Source organism: Cyrtonyx montezumae, unplaced genomic scaffold, assembly GCF_038088225.1.
Source record: "Cyrtonyx montezumae isolate F1298 unplaced genomic scaffold, pur_monq_1.0 scaffold_17, whole genome shotgun sequence".
Classification (NCBI taxonomy): Eukaryota; Metazoa; Chordata; class Aves; order Galliformes; family Odontophoridae; genus Cyrtonyx; species Cyrtonyx montezumae.
The window spans coordinates 24,495,103-24,516,845 of record NW_027071903.1 but is presented as its reverse complement, the minus strand read 5'-3'; the positions used below and the strand labels follow the sequence as shown (position 1 = coordinate 24,516,845).

Here is a 21,743-nt window from a genome sequence, read left to right as displayed (position 1 = left end):
CTGGCACATCTATTATAACAGCTCTCATCCAGATCTACTTCTGGTCAATAATAAATAACTTGGCAAAAGTAAATAAGTGAATACTAGTGCTAGTTACTGCCTCTAGCAAATTTAAAGGCATCAAATCAATATTATGTTCCAATAGGTCTCCACACAATTTGTTCAATGTCTCCTAAAATTATCATTTCACTAGTCAGGAATTATTTAAATTATGTGTTAGATATGGGTTTGCTGTCAGCGTGTCTTCTATTAAACCTGTTTGATTCTGCATCAGGAAGTGGGACTGTAGGGCTCAGAGCTACCTCTTAACATTCCTGTATTGTAGTTACATACAAAGGTGACACCTTTGCACCTTTACACCTGTTACAGGAAGAATGAGCAGACAGGCTCACTCTGCCTCTGTGTCAGTGGGACAGGAGGCAAGGAAAAAGGGACCAAATGCAAGAGCCCCTCTTACTTCTATCTACTGAGCTCCCTGGGACTCACAAACCACCCATTTCTCAGGAAGAAGGATAAAGTACTTCTGTTTATACTTTTTCCCGGACTTGCTAATCTCTTAATGTAAAATAGATCAAAATGATAGATAGCTTGCTGCTGCCATTCTGCTTTGGAGATCATGTTACTTTGCTTCCTGACGTCCTGACTCCTCTGTAGAATACAACAGATCTTAGAATAATCCTACTAATCAGATCTGTACACATTACTGTTTGTTTCCCTTCCTGGTAAGTACTACACAAATTCCTTTAAAAATATTTTGTAGCAAAATGCTGAATTAGTGAAACAGAACTGTTAATTCCTTTAAAAAATATTTAAAAAATGATGCACTGAAAATATTTAGTATTTAATACGTAAGTTCCCTTTAGAGAGCTGTGACTAGAATTACCAAAGCTAATCCAGGATGAATACCTGATTTCATGCCAAATGCTAGTCTAGGCTATAGCTAATATGTAGCAGATTTTTTTTATTTCAGCGACATCACTCTAGATTTACAATGGCCTAACTAAGATCAGAATGAAACTTCCTATAAAGGTGTTCTCTAAGATGGCTTTCCAAATTAATTGCCACAACTGCATCCTTATTTTGTTTGTCCCCCTCAGATCAATCTATATGTCAGAAGCTTACAAGATCTGCTAATTCAGAGCTGAATGAGCGCTTTCGGGAAATGAGTTACAAAGGTTCCCCTCATGTCTAATGGTCCCAACTCTTTTTTGAGGCACAAAAATACACCATCCTTTTAGTCACTTAGAGCTCCTCTTCTTCCTTTAAAGGGTGAGAGACTTCCAGACTGAAACAGGCTGTCCTCTTTCATCTGTGAAGCAGTTCATGGAACACTTATATCCACTTATTACTTTTTCAGCTACCAAACTAATAAGACTATTGGCATTCACAGTCAGAAATTTATCTTTCAGCTGAAGAATTGCTAAGCCAGAGGGCACAGTGATCTAAACACCTAGGATCAAATTAAGCTTTGGTGCAAGAGAAAACAACTTGGTTGACTTCAGTAGAACTGCACTCATTTACATCCAAGATGAATTTGTCCCACAAACTATATGGAAACACAGGTTCAAATCCTGACAGGCAGCAACAGGTTCCATAATGAAATTTCATAATGCAATAAGCATTATGAAATACAAAGAGGACTTCACAATTTGCCACACGTTTACTTAAGATCCAAATACTAGCAGGCAGCAAGACATTTCTCAAGAATTTCTCCCAGAACTGTTAGTAATGTAGTGTCAACAAAAAAGTTTTATCATGTTCTTTTTTATCTTTCAAAACCATTTGCCCAAGTAGCTGAAAACTTTTCATCTGAACAGGAGGTGCTGCTATACTCACTACAGCTGGCTCTCCCTTCTGCAGCACGTCACTTTAAAATCCAGTAAATAAATGTTTGAGTTCTCCCCTATTTTCTGCACTATTTTCTGCACACTGTGTTAAAAGAAGTTTTTCTTTTAGGCCACGGGAAAGCACTTAATACTGCATTTTCTTTTCTTTCATTCCTCTTTGACTATATTTTTTCATGACTTCCTCAAGGCTAAGTAATCAATACTTTCTCTTAAAAAGCAATAAAGAAATATTAGTATTAACAACATAAATGCCATTTTCAGACCTGCTGTATCTCACTTTCACAGGGAAGTTGGAAGGAGAAATCAAGTGCAACTCCTATTCTCTCCTTTCCTGTTTAGACTTTCAGTGGAACAGGCTGCACGTTAGCAGCGTGCAAAGACAATGTTCCAATATTAGAAATCTCCCAACCAGAAAGTTGTATTTTGGACTTGTTTCCCAGGCCTCTGCAATAGCAAAATCCCTAAGTGCTGTTAGATGGCAATTACACCTTAAGCAAAAAGATATTGCAGATCATTGATTCCTGCAAATCTCCTCTCCTTTGAAGTAGCAGCACTTGCTTATGAATGAAGATACACACACTTTCACCTTGAAATAAAATGAACCTATTTTCTCTGTCTAGTTCTGGAAGCACATGAACTACATGGTCCAAATTGGGTATATTTGATCTTAAGAAAAGAAAGAAGTTGAATTCTTAGCAGTGAGATAGGGTAGTTGTGTGAGTAGTCTCAGCAAAGTGATCGAGGCCATGGGAGCGAGAATATGAAGTTTGCAGGGTGCAGTTCATATTTGTCTTAGACCTAAACATTTGCAACTGCACTCAGGTGAGTCAGATTGAAGTCACATCACTGGCTCCCACATGGATATTTGTGTGAGCAAGGATAGGAAGGGAGGAAGACAGCAGAACTGCACTATTGGAAACTACTCAGTTGATCGGTAGAGAAAAAAAATAGTAGAATTAAGCTTTTCTTTGATTTTATGGAACATTGACTTCTGCAAATGTGACCTTAAATTCAAATTGATTTGATCTTAAATGTGGGAGATTTCATCTACCTTCCAGGCAAATATGCTCCATATGTTAAATACCAGTAAATATAGTTAAGTTCTCCACTGTCTATGAACGGAATACAGAACAGCTTTTCTGTAAAGACCAGATTCTCCCTTAGCAGCAGAGGATTTAAAAGGTCAGAAGTAGTAATGATCAGCTGAAAACAGGAGTTTGTCTGAAAGCTGTTAGAAGATTTGCATTTCCAGTAGGTCCTAAAGCCCATTGCTTGACAGTCATTCCAGAATAATTCAGGTGATTTGTGTATATTTTCTAGTGGTGATGATTCTTTTTTTTCTTTACCTTTTGACAATGAACAATTAAACTGGAATATTATTTTTACACAGCTCAATCTAAAGTCAGATAATTCCTCTCAATTTTCCTGGGATTTCCTGCCTCAGGTTCAGCATTTAAACTGGCCACTATTGGGTAAGGTTAGGAAATAACTTTTCCTTTCAATTAGTTATTCTATAATTGCTCAGTGCAAGATTTTCTGCTTCAGTGTATTATATTTCTTGCCACCTGAAGAAGGTTTTTTCAACAATCTGGCTACTTATTTACTATGCAGCTCTCTGATGTTGTTGTTAGCCACTATTTTTAGATTTTGGATTATACATTCAGGGGAAGAAGAGTGATGTTATTCTATCTCCCAAAGATAGATTGCCTTTGAGTGCCAAGAGCTGGCAAAGGGAAAAAACAAAAACAGCAGCAAAGTGCTCATGGCAGAAGGCTTGATGGAAGCTTTAGGGGACTAATTCTGATATGTTTACTTTATTTTCTTTGTAATGGGATGTCGGCTGACCAGAACAAACAGCTCTTCCTGCATCTAGAAGCATAAGCATTTATTGGTCTAGATAAAGCACAGAGAAGAAATATTATACAGGGTGTACTATAAGTCATCACCGTGTCTCTCCAGGTGAACTGCCAAAGTGTTTCTGTTGTACAGTTTTCACTGCGCTGCTCAGTGCAACGTAGATTGGTTGAGGGGCTTACTTATGGCTACACTGGAGACTTTAGTACTGAATGTATCCTCTTAATCTTATTCTGAAAGAGCCTCTTAGGTAAAAATATTTCTAGTATTGTTAACAGGAAAAGCAGTTCTATTGAGCAGGATGTATATGTTCTTTCAATGAGGGGTGGCACGCTTGTACACACGTGTTCTGAAACCTCTGTAAGCTAGGAGGGGCTCAGGAGGCTTGAAGAGTCAAGGACTGGAGTGTCCCATTTCAAATAAATACACATGGGGAATCTGTTCTGTCTCTATACTTCTTAACTACTCCTTCTTCCAAGGCAAAAGAAACTTGCTTTACTTTCCTCTTCTCTATCCTCATAATAAAAAAAGCCTTTTTTTCACACATTCACTGGCACTGGTTTAGGAAAATAGTACACATGGTAATCACTTTACCACCATTTAATGATCTGGACGTAAGCAGAGAAAGATGGGATTATTTGCCTGGGAAAGGAAAACCTTTTGATACTATTTAGATATGGTTCAGAACATTGTCAGAAAAAAAGTTTATAGCAGAGCAGTGTTACATTTACATGTTTCTTTTACATATTTCAAATCATGTAAAATCATAAGCCTTTCTCAGCAAACAGTTCTTTAGAAAGTAAAACTCCTATTCATCTTGCATGTTCTGGATCAAATCCATGACTCTTGCATTGGGTTTCACTATGACAGCTTCTGTATTGCTTTTCAAAACTGCCCAGAGGGAGACCAGAATGGCCAATATATCTTATTCCCCAAAAGGAATATTCTGGTGAGCTTTGGTGTGACTCAGATGAAATTTTTAGTGAGAAAACCTGCAGGCACTAGTCCATCTTATGACTTTCAGTATCTAGCTCCCTGAGCCTGCACTGAGGCTACTGGAGGGGACAATAGAGATGTCTGGTGTCAAATCATAGAAGTGCTTTGGAATACAGGGAATTGCTGGAGCCCTGTCAAAGACTGTGGTTACAGCCAATAATGGTCAGCAAATCCTAAAAACAGCTGTGTTCTGATTCTGCTGTTTTATGGGACTTGAGAAAACCAAAGTTGCCACTTTGTCATCAGCATCTTGTTTATAAACTGGTAACTTTCTCACATAGGACAGTTGTCAATGGCAGCATTTATACTCTCGTAGAGTCTGTGCTGCTATGCTACAAATAATGAAATATCAGATTTCACTCAGGCATAATTATTCATATATACCAGCTAATGCCAATTTAATCGTACAAGCTTATCATCATAAATACTGAGATATTTGTATATAATAATACATGCTAAAGAACACATTGAATTTCAGCTTGTCATTAATTTCAGTTTGCTATTTATATACAGCATATGGATTTCAACTTTTCCCTTGATGCTGGCATTGTTGAAACAACTGCTTGATCTATTAAATTTTTTGAGTAGCTCTGTAAATTATAAATAGTGCCCAGTTGTTTATTTCAAGTGCTTTCAGTACTCCAAATGTGGTTTAATTATATTTGAAAACTGCCAAATATCAATGGAGATCAATCCTGTCCCATTGATCTGTTTATGCAGTTAAACATGTAGAATATCAGATTCAGGCTCTAACATATTTAAATACTCCTCTATTGATCAGCTGCTGCTATGATCCAGCACAGATGATAGTATAGATGATCAGAGGAAACTGCCTACTCTGGTTTGCTCACTGATACCTCTGTCTTTTTAAAGGCTGTATGGAAAACCTGATCCACAGCTCAAAACCAGCAGTTGAGTCAGATGAACACACAAGTCTGCCCTACAAAAAATGTTCAATCCATGGAAAGATTTTAGCATCTCCTACAGATAACCATAGAAACATGTACAGAAATATGTGGGAAGTGTGTTAAAATCATGGACCTTACTGTCCAAATCTAACAGAAGTGAATTAGGGAGCTCAAAAAATCTCTATCCTTTCACAGAAGCAGCTGTTTAGACTGTCCAGAGCTGTTTGTCCAAGTGGAGGGTAAACATACACATTTTATTCCATAGAAAATGATGGGACTAATCTAAGGAGAATGCAGAAATGACACATCTTACAATGTTACTTCAGTGTTTTGCATTAGTACATGATTCAAGTTGGACAGTTCTACAGGCAAGTTAGAAGTATACATTGCTTCAACTCAAAAGGTCTATGAATGAATTTCCTAAAGCTAAATGGATGCCCCTTTTTACTTGTTAACTATTTTGAATATCCATTAGAAAGCTGACCAGGAAATACTGGCTTCTTGTATTTAGTGCAGGACTGATCAAACAGGGAGAAAGCATGCGTGAGGAAGGATAAAGCTTCTCACTTCAGTACTGCACAGAGATCAGGGCCAGATATCAGAGGAGAATCACTCTCCTGTGAGTGATGAGGTTTTCAAGTTAGCAGTTCTATGTCATGAGTTTCCAGTGTTCTACTCTGCTCTGCTCATGGAGAGCACCGGGGAAAGCACCTCTCATATCTCTCAGATATCCACAATGTGAGTGAGTGCAGCTAAGTGGCTGAATGGGATCTTGATTTAGATATTGGAAAAGATGTGGGAAGGAAAGAGTAAAAACGATCTAGATGCTTAGCTAAGCTTTTATGGGTAAGAAGGTATGGAAAATTGCTGTATACTTCCAGAAAGTGTCCAATATTGCATTTGACAACACTGCAGAGAGAGAGCGGTGCAAGGAAGTGCCAGAAGTGTATCACTCCCACTACTGAACATAAGGCCTCCAAAACACTCAGTATTGCTGTGGATGAACAAGCATATATTTGTGCATTTTAGTAACTCTTTCTGAGAGCTGAATGCCTTATTCCTTGGGCTTCTTTGGAAATCTCAACTAGAGAAGTGAAAAACAAAAGTGAAAGCAATGAATACAATACTATACAAATAAACTGCTCTGTGATGTTCCATATGAAAACTTGGAATGCCATTGCCTATCATCATTATTATTGTTCTTTGTCAGCTAGCAAAGGAAAGTAAGAAATGGTCCTTGCCAAGTCCTCTTCAAATAGAACCTTGCTTCACATCTTAAATAAACAGACTTCTCTGGGAGCAGGTGCATGTGGTATTATCATTACGTTATCAGATATAGACCTTTTTCTGAACTGTACACAGGACAGTTGGAACAAAGTCTGCATATTTTTAAACTTGTATTCCTGTGTTAAATAAGACTGAATCTGCATTTAAGTTAACCTACACATACACTATGAGATCAGATTAACTGTTTCTGACATTATTTGTTATCACACTAGATTAAAAGATCTTTCCTGTGTTAGTGGCAACCAAGTTAACTATTTTTACCCACAGTAAGCTTTGTAGAGAATACTGCATCTGCTTTAGGCTCGCTTTATAGTTGACTGTCCCTTTAGCAGGACTTGAATATTTCATCAGTTGTTTCAGAGCACTGTGAATCAAATCACAGTATTTGTACTGTGGTTGCATAAAGCATTAAGGAAAAAGGAATACATTTCTTCTTTCTGCATCAAAGCCAGCAGTTGAAGGACAGTATTACCAGGTTTTGTTAAATAGCAGAAGCTGAAAGATGGCTTCTTCAGATGATCAGGTTGAATATGCAGCCATAAATTCTTGGCTGCAGTGATTTATTCAGCTGTTCCATAATGTTAGCAAATGAATTTTGATAGATATAGCAATGGTATTTTTCACATTAAAAATACTAAATAATGAAAAGTAAGAATGCGTCAAGTGTGGGAAACTTCCCTCTGAATTCTCATGGTAAGCAGGAATCAAGCATTGCAGGTAAAGCTTTACCAGTAACAGCAACTTGAACTAGCATTCATCAATATATCTAAATTACATGGAAGAATCTAGCTAATCATTATTTTCTTACACCTTCTGGCAACCTTGTAAAGATTGTTATGAGTTAATATAAATCCCATATAGATCCACAAAGTGTCCTTTGACTACCGGAACTTCGTGGGAAACTAATTTAATAACCAACCAACAGGTTACAATACAGAACGTTTGTTGAAGGTACCTTTTGGTATCTGAGTGACTGACAATGTGATGAATGGTGATTGCTGGGCTAGCTTTGAACAAGCATTCTTATTCCAGCAAAGTCAAACAGACCTTGCAGAGGAAGTTACAGAATTTGCTTTTTGTTAAGGCACCTCAGAGATCAAGATCTATATGCCAAATCTTTAAAACTCTAATCCAGCCTCAGGAGTAGGTGACTCTTCTCAATTTTGTCTTTTCAGAGATCAAAAGAAAGAATCTATTTGGAGCTCTCATGTCATTGCTGCATGATAGCTAGCTAAAGACTGTGATACCCTTGTGCTCACTACAGCACTGGCTGGCAGCAAAGCCCAGGGCAGCATACAGAGGATAGCATGGCACCCTGTCCCATCTGCCAGGCAAAGAGCAAAATATTCTGTCCAGCATCAGTATACGGTACATTTATTGGGTGTACTTAGCAGATTTTTTGCCGAGCGCTTCAAAGCAGGTAAACGTGGTTTTTGTATGAGTGAATTTGAATGCCTGTGTTAAACCTTATCATCTGTGTTTAAAGATGTAGCAAACTATCCCTATTCTCATCACAGTATATATACATCGTAGCATTCGTTCACAGATACAAAGCAGCCTCGCATACAAAGTGGGAAAAGTAAGGATTGAACTGGATAAAATATGCAGGAAGCTATTCTATCCCCATATGGCCTGAAATTTGCTCAAGGTATTATACACGTGATTAGCAACTGTCTGTCAACTAAAGGAAAAAGCTGGAAAATTTAAGGAGGATATGGCTTTTACTGAAGTTGTGGTGGTCAGATGTAAAGTGATTTAGAAAAGAATCATTTATTCCTGTTTCTGTCTTTGAAGATGGGAAAAATGGATGATCAGGTTCTACTAGGTTTCTTTAGCTGCAATATTAGCTGACATCTCTTGTTTCAAGTGTGGAGACAAATACATTCATTGTACTGTTCTGGTCTGATTTTCAGGATCAAAATTAGACCAATTTATCTTAAAAATATCTGTAAGAGAGTTAGATGCCTATATGAAAACACAGAAGTTTTATGAGGCTATCCTGTTGATTATGAATAGACATGGGCTAATACACATAACAATTGGTACGTAATAGATATGTACACTGGAAAGAGTTAAGTATTCTGTCTGCAGTCCTATAACTAACATTTCATGATGTAACTGAAATCATCACATTCCATTTTAAAATAGGACTTAATATGGAATATACAATACCTGATATATAAAATAGGTATCTATGTGTATACGTGTACATGCTTGTGTGTGTATACACACAGTCAAGACTTGATTTGAAATCATCTGTAATCAGTGAATGCATTTCAGTGAACTCACAGCAAATACTATTTGAATATAAATTTACAACATTAAATTTAAATTTAATTTTAACACCCTATTAAATGATTTAATTTAAGTATTTCGCATCCTAACATATATTCCAGAAAACAAATATTCATCATGAGCACATATCTTTTCCTCTCTCTGGCAATAGATTATTCTGGATTTGTGCACAAATATTAAGAATGAAATTTATCAATATCTCTACATAATAACTCTAAATCCACCATGAGATACTCTGAGTTGCATTTTAAGAAAGCGTAGTGTGAGCACACTATTAAGAATTTATCCTGCACACAAATCCAAAATGTTCTATGATAGGATATAAAATATCTGCTATCAGAGATGCTAAGTTATATAATTTAACAGGGTTTAAAATGCATTAAAAATTAACGTTGCAGATTTATGTTACTATAGAAATATCTATTATGTATACATATTTTTTCTCTACATTTATGTACAGAATGAGAACTCAATTTATTTACCTGCATTTGTTTTAGTAAAGAATACAACAGTCTGTATCTTCTGCAGAGAAAACACTTTATTTCTTTCCATGTCTGTAGCTGTGGAAGAGCAGAAACCATCAAACTCTCAGTGGTAAAGCAGTTCTATCTATTTAGCTCATTTTTAACTCAACTCTGTAGAGGTAATGTGCAATGTTCCCCAGGCATAAAAGAGAAAAAACTTACTGACTCCTACACTGCCAAAGAACAGACAAGACCATAGAAGTGATAACATAAAAGATAAAATAGTGACCCTGCAGTGGATTGAACCTATGTGGGACCTTCATTTTTTTAAAGTCACACATTACAGATAGAAACCTAAGTTGGAGGGATCAGATCTGTATCAATAGCTGGAAATAAGCTCTCCAAAATTCAGCATCTCCTGCCTTGGCTTACTCCCAACCTTCTGTGAGATGAAAATGTAATAGAAAACTCTCGCAAGAACATGCATTTTCAGCTCCACAATCCAATTAGTGTGTGTAAAGCACTTTCAAGATGACTCACACAGCATACTGTATGTTTCTCTTGAAGGCAATATGATCCACTTATAAAAGAGGTTCTGAGTTATATCACTTCCAGAAACGCACAACTACTACATTTAAACGTATACTTCATGTACACATTTTTGGTACAAATATAGGTAATAGCAAAATAAGTGGGTCTACATTGTCTTCGTGGCAGAAAGCCAACTGGCAGGGGGAGACCTGAAAGAAAAATCGAGTGTAAAACTCTACGTTTTTTAGAAGAGCATGGACATACATATTCCAGCACTTCCCAGAAGGTGTGGTCATAGGGATTCTGTTAGTTCCTACAGGTCAAAAACATGGAGTGTCCCATAAATTTATCAATATAAGATACCTGAGAATGTTCCCTTACTCAATTTTACTAGTACAGACACAGCATCTAATTCTAGTCACCTTCTGTGATGGAACTGGCATACCCACACATAGAAGTACATACACTAAGTATACAACGTATAATATAGTACTAAGACAGTGAAAAAGAATAGAAGTACTTCATGAAGCAAAGCAGATTAGTACTTAACTTCACAGAGTTAGGCTCCAATAGAGCCATGTTGTGAAAGAAGTCTGGTAAGTCTCTAAGTCTAGTAAGATTACTATTGCCCATCTTTTTTCCTATAAATTGTAAGCATTTTATCATTGTGGATTACTTTCTAAGGATAATTCCAGGCACACAGACTTACTTCTGTGATTTCATCAGCAGTAAAGCATTCATTAGTAGTATTTTATTCAATTGCTATTGCTGGTAGTAGTTGAGTTAAGCAAGGCCAAACCTGTCGGTGTGCTTGGAGCTGGTGGTCTCACCACCACAGCACAGCGTTCTGAAAAGAACAGAAAGAGAATAGGAGAATATGTGTGTGCTGGGAGGAAGCATGTGAGGGCAGAGGGAGTGAAGCAGCTGCTGGTTTTTGCTCTAGATGCCTAACCAAATCTTTAACCTCTGGCTGTCACTGAGGATCCCAGGATAACTTTCACAAGAACAGTTAATGCATTTCACTTAGTTGTCCCTTCTTTCAAAAAACAGCGTTGTGCAATGGTGTTCGTGTGGAATACAAATTGAATTTCACCATGGAGATAGTTACATTTCAGTGGTGGGTGAAGTGATCCCAGCAAACTTTGTAAAGTACTTTGGGATTCTTACAGATGAAAGGTGCTATACAAATGTCAGGTATTGTTATGCACCACACAGGAGAAACGTTTCCAATTACTCCCCTGGTTGTATTGTTGAACATTTTGAGATAATCACCATTGCTGGTAATAACAGTAAGAATAGAACACTGAAGGCTGCAGACTGTGTAGATTTTCCTGTATTCTGCTTTTCTGTAACAGAAGATCGCATACTGATACAGAATTTTTTGACAATGCAGTTTATGGAGAACTAGTGATTTTTCATATTGTGTGGTCAAGGTGCAACTGTTGAAGTTATATACATGGCTGCATCATTTACAGCCCAGGATTATTGAAAAGATTCAGCAAAAAGGTGAAGTGCTTTCATGATTGTATTCAAATTAGTATTGCCCTTTGTTTGGATCATTTGCTTTACTGTACTATCTCTCCATATTTGTCTAAGTTCCACTCATTCATTTTGTCAATAGAGTCTATTCAAATGCACTACAGAGATTTCTAGCAATGCTTACTCAAGCACTTGTTAGAATTTGTTAAGAGAGATTGCACTGTTTATCTCCCACAGTTACCTATGGTTTTACTTTTTTACTTTATTTAACATAACAGAATTCATAAAATAGTTCAAGAACGATTGCAATAGGAATGTAACAGGCTGTTTTGCCAGGTAAATTAGTAAGTTCGAGTTGCTTTTGTTCTCTCTTACATCGTGTATTGCTCACAGCTATGCTTTAACAAATCAAAAGGTCCTTTTGACACTGGAAAAGGATCCTATGCCAGCAATTCTCTCAATTGTGTAATACCTGAACATAAAGACTCTAACATTCCCTCTTCATCATCTGCTTCCCAAGTCTCATCGTATTTCTACCTTCCAGTTGGTTTATCTCATTAACCTGCTGGCTCTGTCCCTTTCTCATTATCTTCTCTTGAACATCAGAGAGAGGAAGAAGCTAGTCTGTATTAACCCACTAGTTGCTGCTGCCCAGCCGGTACATCTGAGCCCTTTGGAGGTAGTTTTGCCTGAGTAAAAGTGGGTGGAGGACATGGATTTGGACTGAATGCCTGATATGAAACTATGTCTTCTTATGTGGGACTCATGTTTTCATAGCTTGCAAAAAATTTTTATGTAAGGGAGTTGAATCTGTCTCTAAGAAAGTCATGCAAGCCTCCCTCCTATTTTTGCTGCTTTTGTGCCATTAGAGAAATTCTATAAGCATTAAAATGTATAGAACTACCTCCTCTCCTAGCTAGCCAACGAAGACATTCTCCTGGCTAATCCAAAAAGTCTAGCTCCAGGGAAAAGTGCTAAATTTTTAGGAAAATCTAGAATGGCTGAGATCCATATTATAGTCCCATCTCTTTTATGAATACTGAGAGTGAGCTCAGTGCAGTGGAGGACTTTGCCCACGTGTATAGGATTCTGATATAGCTATATGTATCCTATGCAAATTCCCATAAATCCTTTCTTCCTAACATATTGACCTACCTTTTACTTTCAACAGATCTGGTCAGAATTACCATAAAAGATCAGAGTGCAGCTTGGAGGTCACTGTGACCATAATTTGGCCATGCTGGTATATTTACTCTTGTTAATAGAGTTTAATTCTACCCATCCTACCTTTTTGCTGCTTTTATCTTGTTTTCTCCCTGTGGAAGTTTAACTCCTGAGTGTCATTGGAGGAAGAAAAAACTCAGAATTCTGGAACAGAGTGATTTGTCATACACGCAAGGAAGAAAAAAGCACACACAAATCTACAGATTTAGGCACAGTGGAGTAACAAAAGGTGCTATGGGTTTTGTGGGCTAACCAATAATGTCTGTGTAAAGGACTTAAATAAAGAGAAGGCACTTTTTAGGAAGAAATCTAGAAAAAAATCAGTGAAGTACTCAGAATTGGTGGGAGATGTGATTTAAGACACAAGAAAAGGACTTTCTGAAACCTCTTACAAAAGAAATTTTAAAGGTAAAGGTTTCCCTCATGCCCAGATTTAGCACAGCAAAAACCAACAGCATAAAATGTCTTTAAAATATCAACACTTGCCGAGTATATATAATATATAATATTCCTGAGTGTTTAGTTTAGTGTAAACATAAGAAGACTCATGTTCATGATATGATAGATGGTGGATTCACCTAGTCCTTCCCAGAGATTTCTTTATGGAAACCACCAAAGAACCTCTGTAATTTAATCACTAGCCACTGCAATTGGCTGACTGCCTGTTAATTGCTCAGATGATTCCCGAATTGTCAGACCAAAAGTCCACCTAGTGATTCATTGGGCTGTCACTCCATATAACGAAAGCAACAAATATAACAAACAGTGGTTGGGATGAATCTTCCTTTGTAAAGTCATCTCCAATTTTTTCTCAGGATCCAATCCATTAAAATTGTTGCTTATCTGACATTCCTAAAGAGCAGTTACAAGTTATAATCCCAGGTGATTCTGCAAAAAATCTCCAAGGAAAGACATGCTTTGATGGCTCAGCCTATAAGGTTTAGGCAGGGATAACAAAAATTTATCAATGTTTTACTGTGTAATTTTTGTTTTATGTTTTACTGGCAGTATACATTGACCACTTACCCACCCTTACAAAACACCAAGATAGGGCCTTGTCACTACTTCTACAAAGTACAGATACAAAAATTCATTTTAAGCTTTCAAGAGCTTTTTAGGAATGTATTCTGTACAGGCCATGCACAATCAGTACTAACATAAACTCTGCAATTTAAGTGTAAATGAATTCTTTGTTTTAAGGCATAGGACACTGATCATGACACTGAATGTACTACCAGCATGATGGAAAAGGTCTTATTTTAGAGTTTCTGTTGTTATTGTTGCTTCTACTCTGTCGTATCAATAAAGGTCAGGATTAGTGATTAGGAACAGAGCAAAACTGTGCATTGTACCCCAAAAAGCACATAGCTTTGTTCCCTGAACCAACTGCCACTTCCGCCATTGATAGCTAAGAGTCTGTGAAATTAGAAGTGCTGTCCACAAAATATTTATCCTCCCTGTTATTTCAGCTATTGCTGGTTAAGAAACACAGGGGAGTTAGTGCTTATCTATTACTTTGTATTACAATTTACTGATACACTACCTTTGCTTCCAGTGTTTAAAAAGTATTTCGTAACATAAGGAACTAACACAATTACTCTTTTTTTTTTAATTATTATTTTGTGCTTATTTTTCCTCTGTGCCCTGTTAGTGAGCACTTCCTGTCACACATGTAACACCTGCTTTAACCTCCCAGGGCCTGAAGACAATCCCACAAAGTCTCCCCAAGGTTTCAAATGATGCTGCAAAGAGACCCAGGCTGATTCTGGGTCTCTGTGTTTTGTGACTTCTCTTTCAAAATCTCTCTGTACTTCTTAGACAAAGCAAATGTCAGAGTGCAGACAATTCCATACAACTAAAGATAGTTGTACCTCAACATGTATTATTTCGGGATAACTCACGATACTTTTATGAGGTCCTGTAATTAGCAGAGCCCACAGCACATCCTACACCATGCATGCCTCTACCTTTCTCCGCATTTCCCATTGACAAGGATGCTCTGACAACAGCACGTGCTAGCTGCTCCACATTATGCAGGGAAACGGATATATCTTGGAAAATATTAACATTTTTGGATCTTTAGAAACCGCACGTGTCCTGAAACCTAGCACAATAGAAAAAAATAGCAGCAATTTAATTTACAGAAAGAAAATGTGCCATAATAAACAAAGAACAAACCGTGACATCTATATTCACAGGCAGACAAAATACTTTGCCTTTTAAAAACTGACATTATGATGTTACAGGCTTCTTTAAGAGTACATGTAACTAATCTGATATCCATCTTAAAAATAGTCTTACTCTCAGTTCATTTATGACAATAATATTCTGAAGCATGGAGATACAGAATAAGCTCACCAGTGAGAATTTCAAGGCTTGAGTGCTGCTGCCATCTACATGGCAGGAAGACTACAAACCGAAACAAACAACAACAACGTTTGTTGCATTTTACCTGGCACACCGTTTGCCAGTGTGACTGTAGAAAATAAAGTTATGAAAACTGGACAGGATATTTTCCCTGTGTGGGAAATTTTTAGTGATTTAGAGTTCCCCAGATCCATACTAACAAGAAGTTTACAAATTATTAATGTAAAATCTGAGAATAGATAAGAAAAATACATTTATTTTATAGCTCTGAATAGAGTTAATATTTTTCTGCTGAGTATTAAGCTTTCAAATGCTAAAAATAAATACAAAAATAATTCTTTCAGTTGCTGTAAAAATGGAGGGAGTAATGTACTTAATTAAATTACATATATTACTCCAGTGATGGTACTTTTCCTGGCTATCTTACTGAGAGTATTGCCAGAGGAAGAAAAATGGCTTTTAGCCTTACATTGTGAGATACTTAATGAAAAAGCAGGCTACAAAGCTCTGTTCTTTAGCTAAAGTTTCTAGAACTACAGAAAAAGACAAGTGCAATTAAATTAGTACTGTGTAAAAATTTGATCATGTATACACTCCATCCTTTAAAAAGGCAGCAGATATTTAAATATCCTAATGTTTAATATTGTTTAAGAACTTGACTGCTTCACCTTGGCAGGTATATTTGTACTTAGTGATCACAGTGTAGCCATATTCATCAGAATGTGGGGAAGGCACTGTTTACATGACATACCTTTGTCCCACAGCACAGCTACTGGACACCCTTCAGAATTTCCAGCAGGTACCATTCAAGAAGTAAACTTCCCATGGTCCCAAGTCAGACAATTCTGGGTTATTGTTTTTTTTTTGTTTTGTTTTGTTTTGTTTTTTGTTTGTTTGTTTTTCCTTTGGTTGCATTCAAGTTCATTATTGTAAAATAATATTGCTGCAGGATCTGTAATAATAATTTCTTGGGAATCTATGGATTCAAATCATAACTCAGTGGAGTCTCTAGTAATATTACCAAGAGCTCTGCCTAGCAGTTCATACCAGCTTTTCTATGAGTAAGGGAAAAGGGATAGATCAATCCTTGCAATTCTTCTGCATGCCTTTATCATGCAAGAGTGGCCTGTAAAATTCAACAGAAATATCTGAAACAGAAGGAGCAGGACTTTTTCTTCACAGAACCTACATCAGGAACGTGCGTATTTGCTAGCTGTTCAGTGTCAGCATCGTACTTGGAGATTTATGTTCTAGCTCACTCTAACCTGCTTTTGGAGAATATGCACTTACAAAAGGAGTAGAAACCTGAAGCAGTGCTCTTTGTTACACCCTTTCCCATTTTGTTTCCAGAATTTTCAACACTTTTAGCTCAGTCAGATTTGCAAAATCATTTCCCTTTATAGATTTCTGGTGCTGTTTGGAGCTTGTGGCTCTGTTACATAGTGGTCTTATTGAAGAGTTTATTTTTCTTCTCTCTGAATCTTACATATGTAGTTCAAGTTCTATGCCAATGTAGTTTAAAAATGAGCCATTCATTTAGGGCTATAAATGAATTGTTTCAATATTTAGGGATATTTTTAGGCAGGAATCTCCATCAATGATCACTTAATAATTATGAATCATTTGGAAAACTCAAAATCTCTCAAATTAAAGAATTGCCAATGAAGTTGGGCATGGGCTTATAATAAAAAATGGGTAGCTTCCTATTTTTTAAGATAATGAATTATGAGCATAACTGTGGGATTTGAAAGCCAAATATCTATTTTCAAGAAAGACCCTTCATAAAGGATCCTAAAGCTCCAATTTTGTGCTGAGATAATGCTGGTGTAATAGCAGGTTGCCCCCAACTTACATGATATCTCACTCATCTTCCCGCCCTTGGCTGCTTGTTACTCCTGTTCCAAGCACTGAGACCAGTGCTTGTGTTGACACAGCCTAGTTGCATGAACACTAGTGCAAGCATAAGCAAGGAGACATAGAAACATTGGCTGAAGTGGGGAGAAGTGCACTGTTTAGTAGCAGGATGTCCTAATGTTTCTTACACTACAAATTGATTACTTGACTTAAAAGACCCTATGACTTCTGGAGAAAAAGAAAATTAAGGCCCAATACCTAAAATCTGAACAAGTACTCTAAAATATTAGTATGTGACTCCTTTTGGTAGGATTCCTTCAGTGCAACACACAACAGAGAAATACATTTATATTTACCTTGCAACTTTGTCGTAAAATCAATCTCCATAACAATGAACAGAATGGTACATCAGAGTGCATTAGTACAGAAGTGTTTCTTCAGTTATTATTGCTTATAAGAAACAATTGCATGAGCTTAATACATATTTTTCTATGGAGCTCTAAAATCATCACTTTGATACACAAAGATTTTTCTAAGCAAGATTTCATCCTGACTATACACCGTATTGTTGGTTACTTGAAAGGCATCCAGACCACACTGGAAATAAATTCATTTTACTGGGACAAAAGTATACCTAATAAGAAAAATGCTTGCTTTCCTGGGGTGACTTAACAACCAATGGGCAGCTCAGCACTGCCACACCTCTCTTACTCCCCCTCCTTAGAAACACAGGGGGAGAAAATACAATGAAAGGAAAATAAGAGCTTGTGGGTTAAGATAAGCAGCCGTTTCATGAAAGGAAAAAAAAATGCAAAGGTCATGTGGAAGCAAAAGGACAAAAATTATTCATCCAGTTCTTGGAAAGCAAGGCCTTAGTACACTCAAGAAGATCAACGCTTTCACAGAGTTTCCCCTTCCACCTTCTTTCAGCTAGATTTTATTGCTGAGCATCACATCATACAACATGGAATATCCTTTGGTGAGTTTAGTTCAGCTATCCTGACTGTGCTGCTCCCCACCTTCAGCCACCCCCAGACTGCTGGTCTTTCCATGTCTGCTCAGCACTAGCCAGGATATCAATGCAGTATCAACGCTGTTCTGGCTACAAGAGCAGACCATGGCCAACTCCATCCCAGACAGACACCATATACGTACCTTACTGATACTGCAATTATAATTAGCACAAAGCACATATAAGCATGTAGCAAACACCAGTCATCACTGCACAACTTGTTCCAAGGGCTGTCTGTATTGGAAGGCTGCTGATGTGCACTGCTCTGACGAATTAAAGACAAGCAATCAAATATTGTGCTGCACAAATGCAATTGCTGCCACAGCAATACTGGGTTTTATGGACAATGCCAATTCCTTGAGCTATGAACACCCTGATTTTAAAATTTTGAACACACTGTTTTTAAAAATACATTGCAGAAATAGTTTCAGGTGATTTGCTTTCTTTGTGCTAAGAACAGAGCTGGTGCAAACTAGTAAATGCTGATGCAAAGCAGTAATGTTTGTAGTGAAGGCAGACAGATGTTTCTGTGCCAATGGATGATTGGCAAAATAGATGACGGTTGACAAAGTTGCGTGGCAAAGGAGGTAGCAAGGTTCAGGTCTTATAGTCCATTTGATTTACTGTCTGAAAATTTCCTGTAGTAAGTTCCTGTAATTGTACTTGTAATTTTATTTCCACCTTCTTGATATTTTCATCTCTGATGAAAACATATAAAGTTTAAGAAGGCAGTATACGTCAGCTAAAGGCACGTGCTGCTCTCAGCTGTGCAGAACTTGTGTTATGCAAGTATATATACATCAGTAAAAATACTACAGACATCCAGCAAAATACATGAAAGAATAAAGCCATACCACTCCATATCTAGACTGCTTAGTCACTTAAATCTAAGACAAGCCAATATAAACAAAGGATATGGCTTACATATGAAAATGACCCCTATAAACACAGAAAGCTTATGGTGTGATTTTTGGGTGGTCCTGTGTGGAGCCAGGAGTTGGATTCAATGAGTTCCTTATAACTCAGGACATTCTATGATTCTATAAAAACTCATTCTGAAGCATATCAAATATACAAAAGACATAGACTTCTCAATAAATGGTATCATTTTATGCATGGTATACATAATACCAGAAAAGTAAAATTAAATACCTTCGTCTGGCCTGGGCTTCAACCTATTTTAATGGCATTTTTTTAGCAGAATGAAAATTGAAATATTACTTCTTACCCTTTATCTCTATTTTCAAGTCTGTTTCCTATTCAAGCCATAGCAATGGCAACATCAACCCAATTTTGTCACTCCTACAGCCATGACATTTTCCAACAAGGAGGAGAGGGATTCTTTGCCAGAGAATCTTTTCACGCTAAAGAAATCCTCAATTACTAATTAAGGAAGATTATGGCTAACATGACAGGAAGCATAATGCCAGGCTATGATTTCCATCATAAAAAACAAATCCAGAAGATACCATCTACAAGTCCCTTTGACTTCATTAGCCTTCCTACTATTGGTGGTACAGAAAGCAAAAGTGCTGCTTGGCATGGCAGACCAGCAGAAATGTCTCAGGTGATATATGCGTCTAATGAACTGCAAATATTTTCCAAACGCAATGATTTTTCTTTAAAGGACAAAGATGTGCATCTTCTTTTCCCCGTGAGCACAAGCACCAATTCAACAAAGTACATTATTTGAGAAGAGAACTCAGATGGGCAACTCCTTTTTCATACTGGGCCACCTTTCTTCAGATTACACTGCTGGCAGTATTTATAAAAGGAAAGTTCACATTCTAGACATGACCAGACTTAAAATCAATAATCCATGCAGACAAAGTTGTTCATATTTTATTGTTTCTAAATATTCCAGTTCATTTTCTTTTTTTTTCTTCATATATTCCAACTGCTTTTCATTTTGCTTAATGTTAAAATGCTACCAGCAATAAAAGTGAGAAGCAAGGAGAGAAAAAAAATAAGTTTGATTATTCAAATTAGTCACATTCTAAAGAATATTCGAACTGATGCAAGAGTTTTACAGTCAATCAATGTCTGGAATCACTACAGTAGCTAGTGAAAAAACATCTAAAATAAGGACTTGATATTTTATATGTTAAAAATATAAAATTAAATTGAATAACTGTAAATCTATTAGTGAGGGAAGTGTGAATTGAATTCAGTAAATCAGCAAAGAGTAGCCGATATTATGGAAATATTTCTTCTTAAAATGAAGTGTTAAAGGTATAAAATAATAAGCACAATAAGCCATTCCCACATCCATGCCACCTTTATCTTATTGGCTGCTCTTGTACATCTTTGTGTTCTTTCAGCTATGCGACGTTTTCTAGCACACCTTACAGGAGCACACCTTAGATATCCAGGGATGAGCCTTCACGTCATCTGGAAAACAAAGAAATGTATTCACCTAGTTTAATGACTGTACAGTTTGAAGTATCAAGCAAGATTTTGTTTTAAAAAATTAAGCTACTTGAAAATCTTTTTGTAGACATAGAATCTATATTTTTTTTTGTAAAGAAATTAAGGCTTTCAGCATCAACATGCTAGTGTTAAAAAATCACAAATCTATATCCAGAATATTTCTATTATATTCTGTTTACATCATAATTGCTGTACTACATGAGGCAATACGGAATCCAAAATAGCTTAAGAGAACGTATAGCATTCCCTAGAACTTTTTTACTAAACAATCCTCCTCTCTTCTTCTTATTCATTGTTTCTAACGAAACACTTTCCAGTAGGTCTACAGAAAAATAATTTCAGTTTAAAGCTAATAGATTACTTACATTTCCTATGAAAAATTCATTTTCAGATTATATATATATCTTTTCAACAGAAATAATCCTATATATTAGCTGTAAACAGAAGTATTAAGAAGCTTTATTAATAAGGCATTAATAGATAAACTTATAAGGAGCAATCTCAGTCATCAGTTTTTAGCTTCATGTCTTCTTCCCATTGAATGTGCTTATATATATATATATATATATATACATTTACAACCTAAATTTCAAGTATTACTTCTATTAGAAACACTGCTTATGTAGATTCTGCACCCTTTATGAATTCATGAATAAAAAGAAGCCACTAATATTTTATATTCAGTTGATGAATATCTGTTCTTATTACATTTCCACATTCTCATTTCCATTTCCTGCAGTTCCATCTCTAACAGACTGTACTTTGGGATCAGTCAAAGATTTCTCCCATCTCTGTGTCAAGGTCTACCTAGGACATGCAACTATGTTAGACGGTGAAAACTGTTTGTATTTCACTCATCTCTTATACAATCAGAATCACATTCTGTCCCGAAAGAAGGAAAAATTTAATATCTACAATATTTTTGCAGAGAAGATATCACAGGGAGTGATCATAACCTGCAGAAGGGACAAGTTGACTCAGTCAGTCTCCCTGGCTACTGAAGTCCATAAGTATACTCTTATAATATACATGGTTTCCATCTAAAAGATAGAAAACTTTTAAAATTCCAGCCTACATTTACAACTGTTGTTTTGTTTTGTTAGATCTGTTCAAGCTTAATTTTCCAGGATTACCAAAGAATGCAACTATTGCTTAGTCTACTGCATTATCTCTGTTGGGGGAAGTGAGTATTTTC

General features: G+C 36.6%; 1 protein-coding gene across 1 annotated transcript in view; it reads right to left on the bottom strand.

The window, feature by feature from the left end:
* Nucleotides 1-19,999: 19,999 nt before the first annotated feature.
* The window catches only part of WDR72 (WD repeat domain 72), a 94,492-nt gene continuing 92,748 nt past the window's right edge, over nt 20,000-21,743 (bottom strand). Inside the window, exon 19 of the mRNA XM_065734307.1 lies at nt 20,000-20,509. Within this exon, the coding sequence (XP_065590379.1) occupies nt 20,454-20,509 (56 nt within the window). The 3' untranslated portion in view covers nt 20,000-20,453. The remainder of the gene's footprint in view (nt 20,510-21,743) is intronic.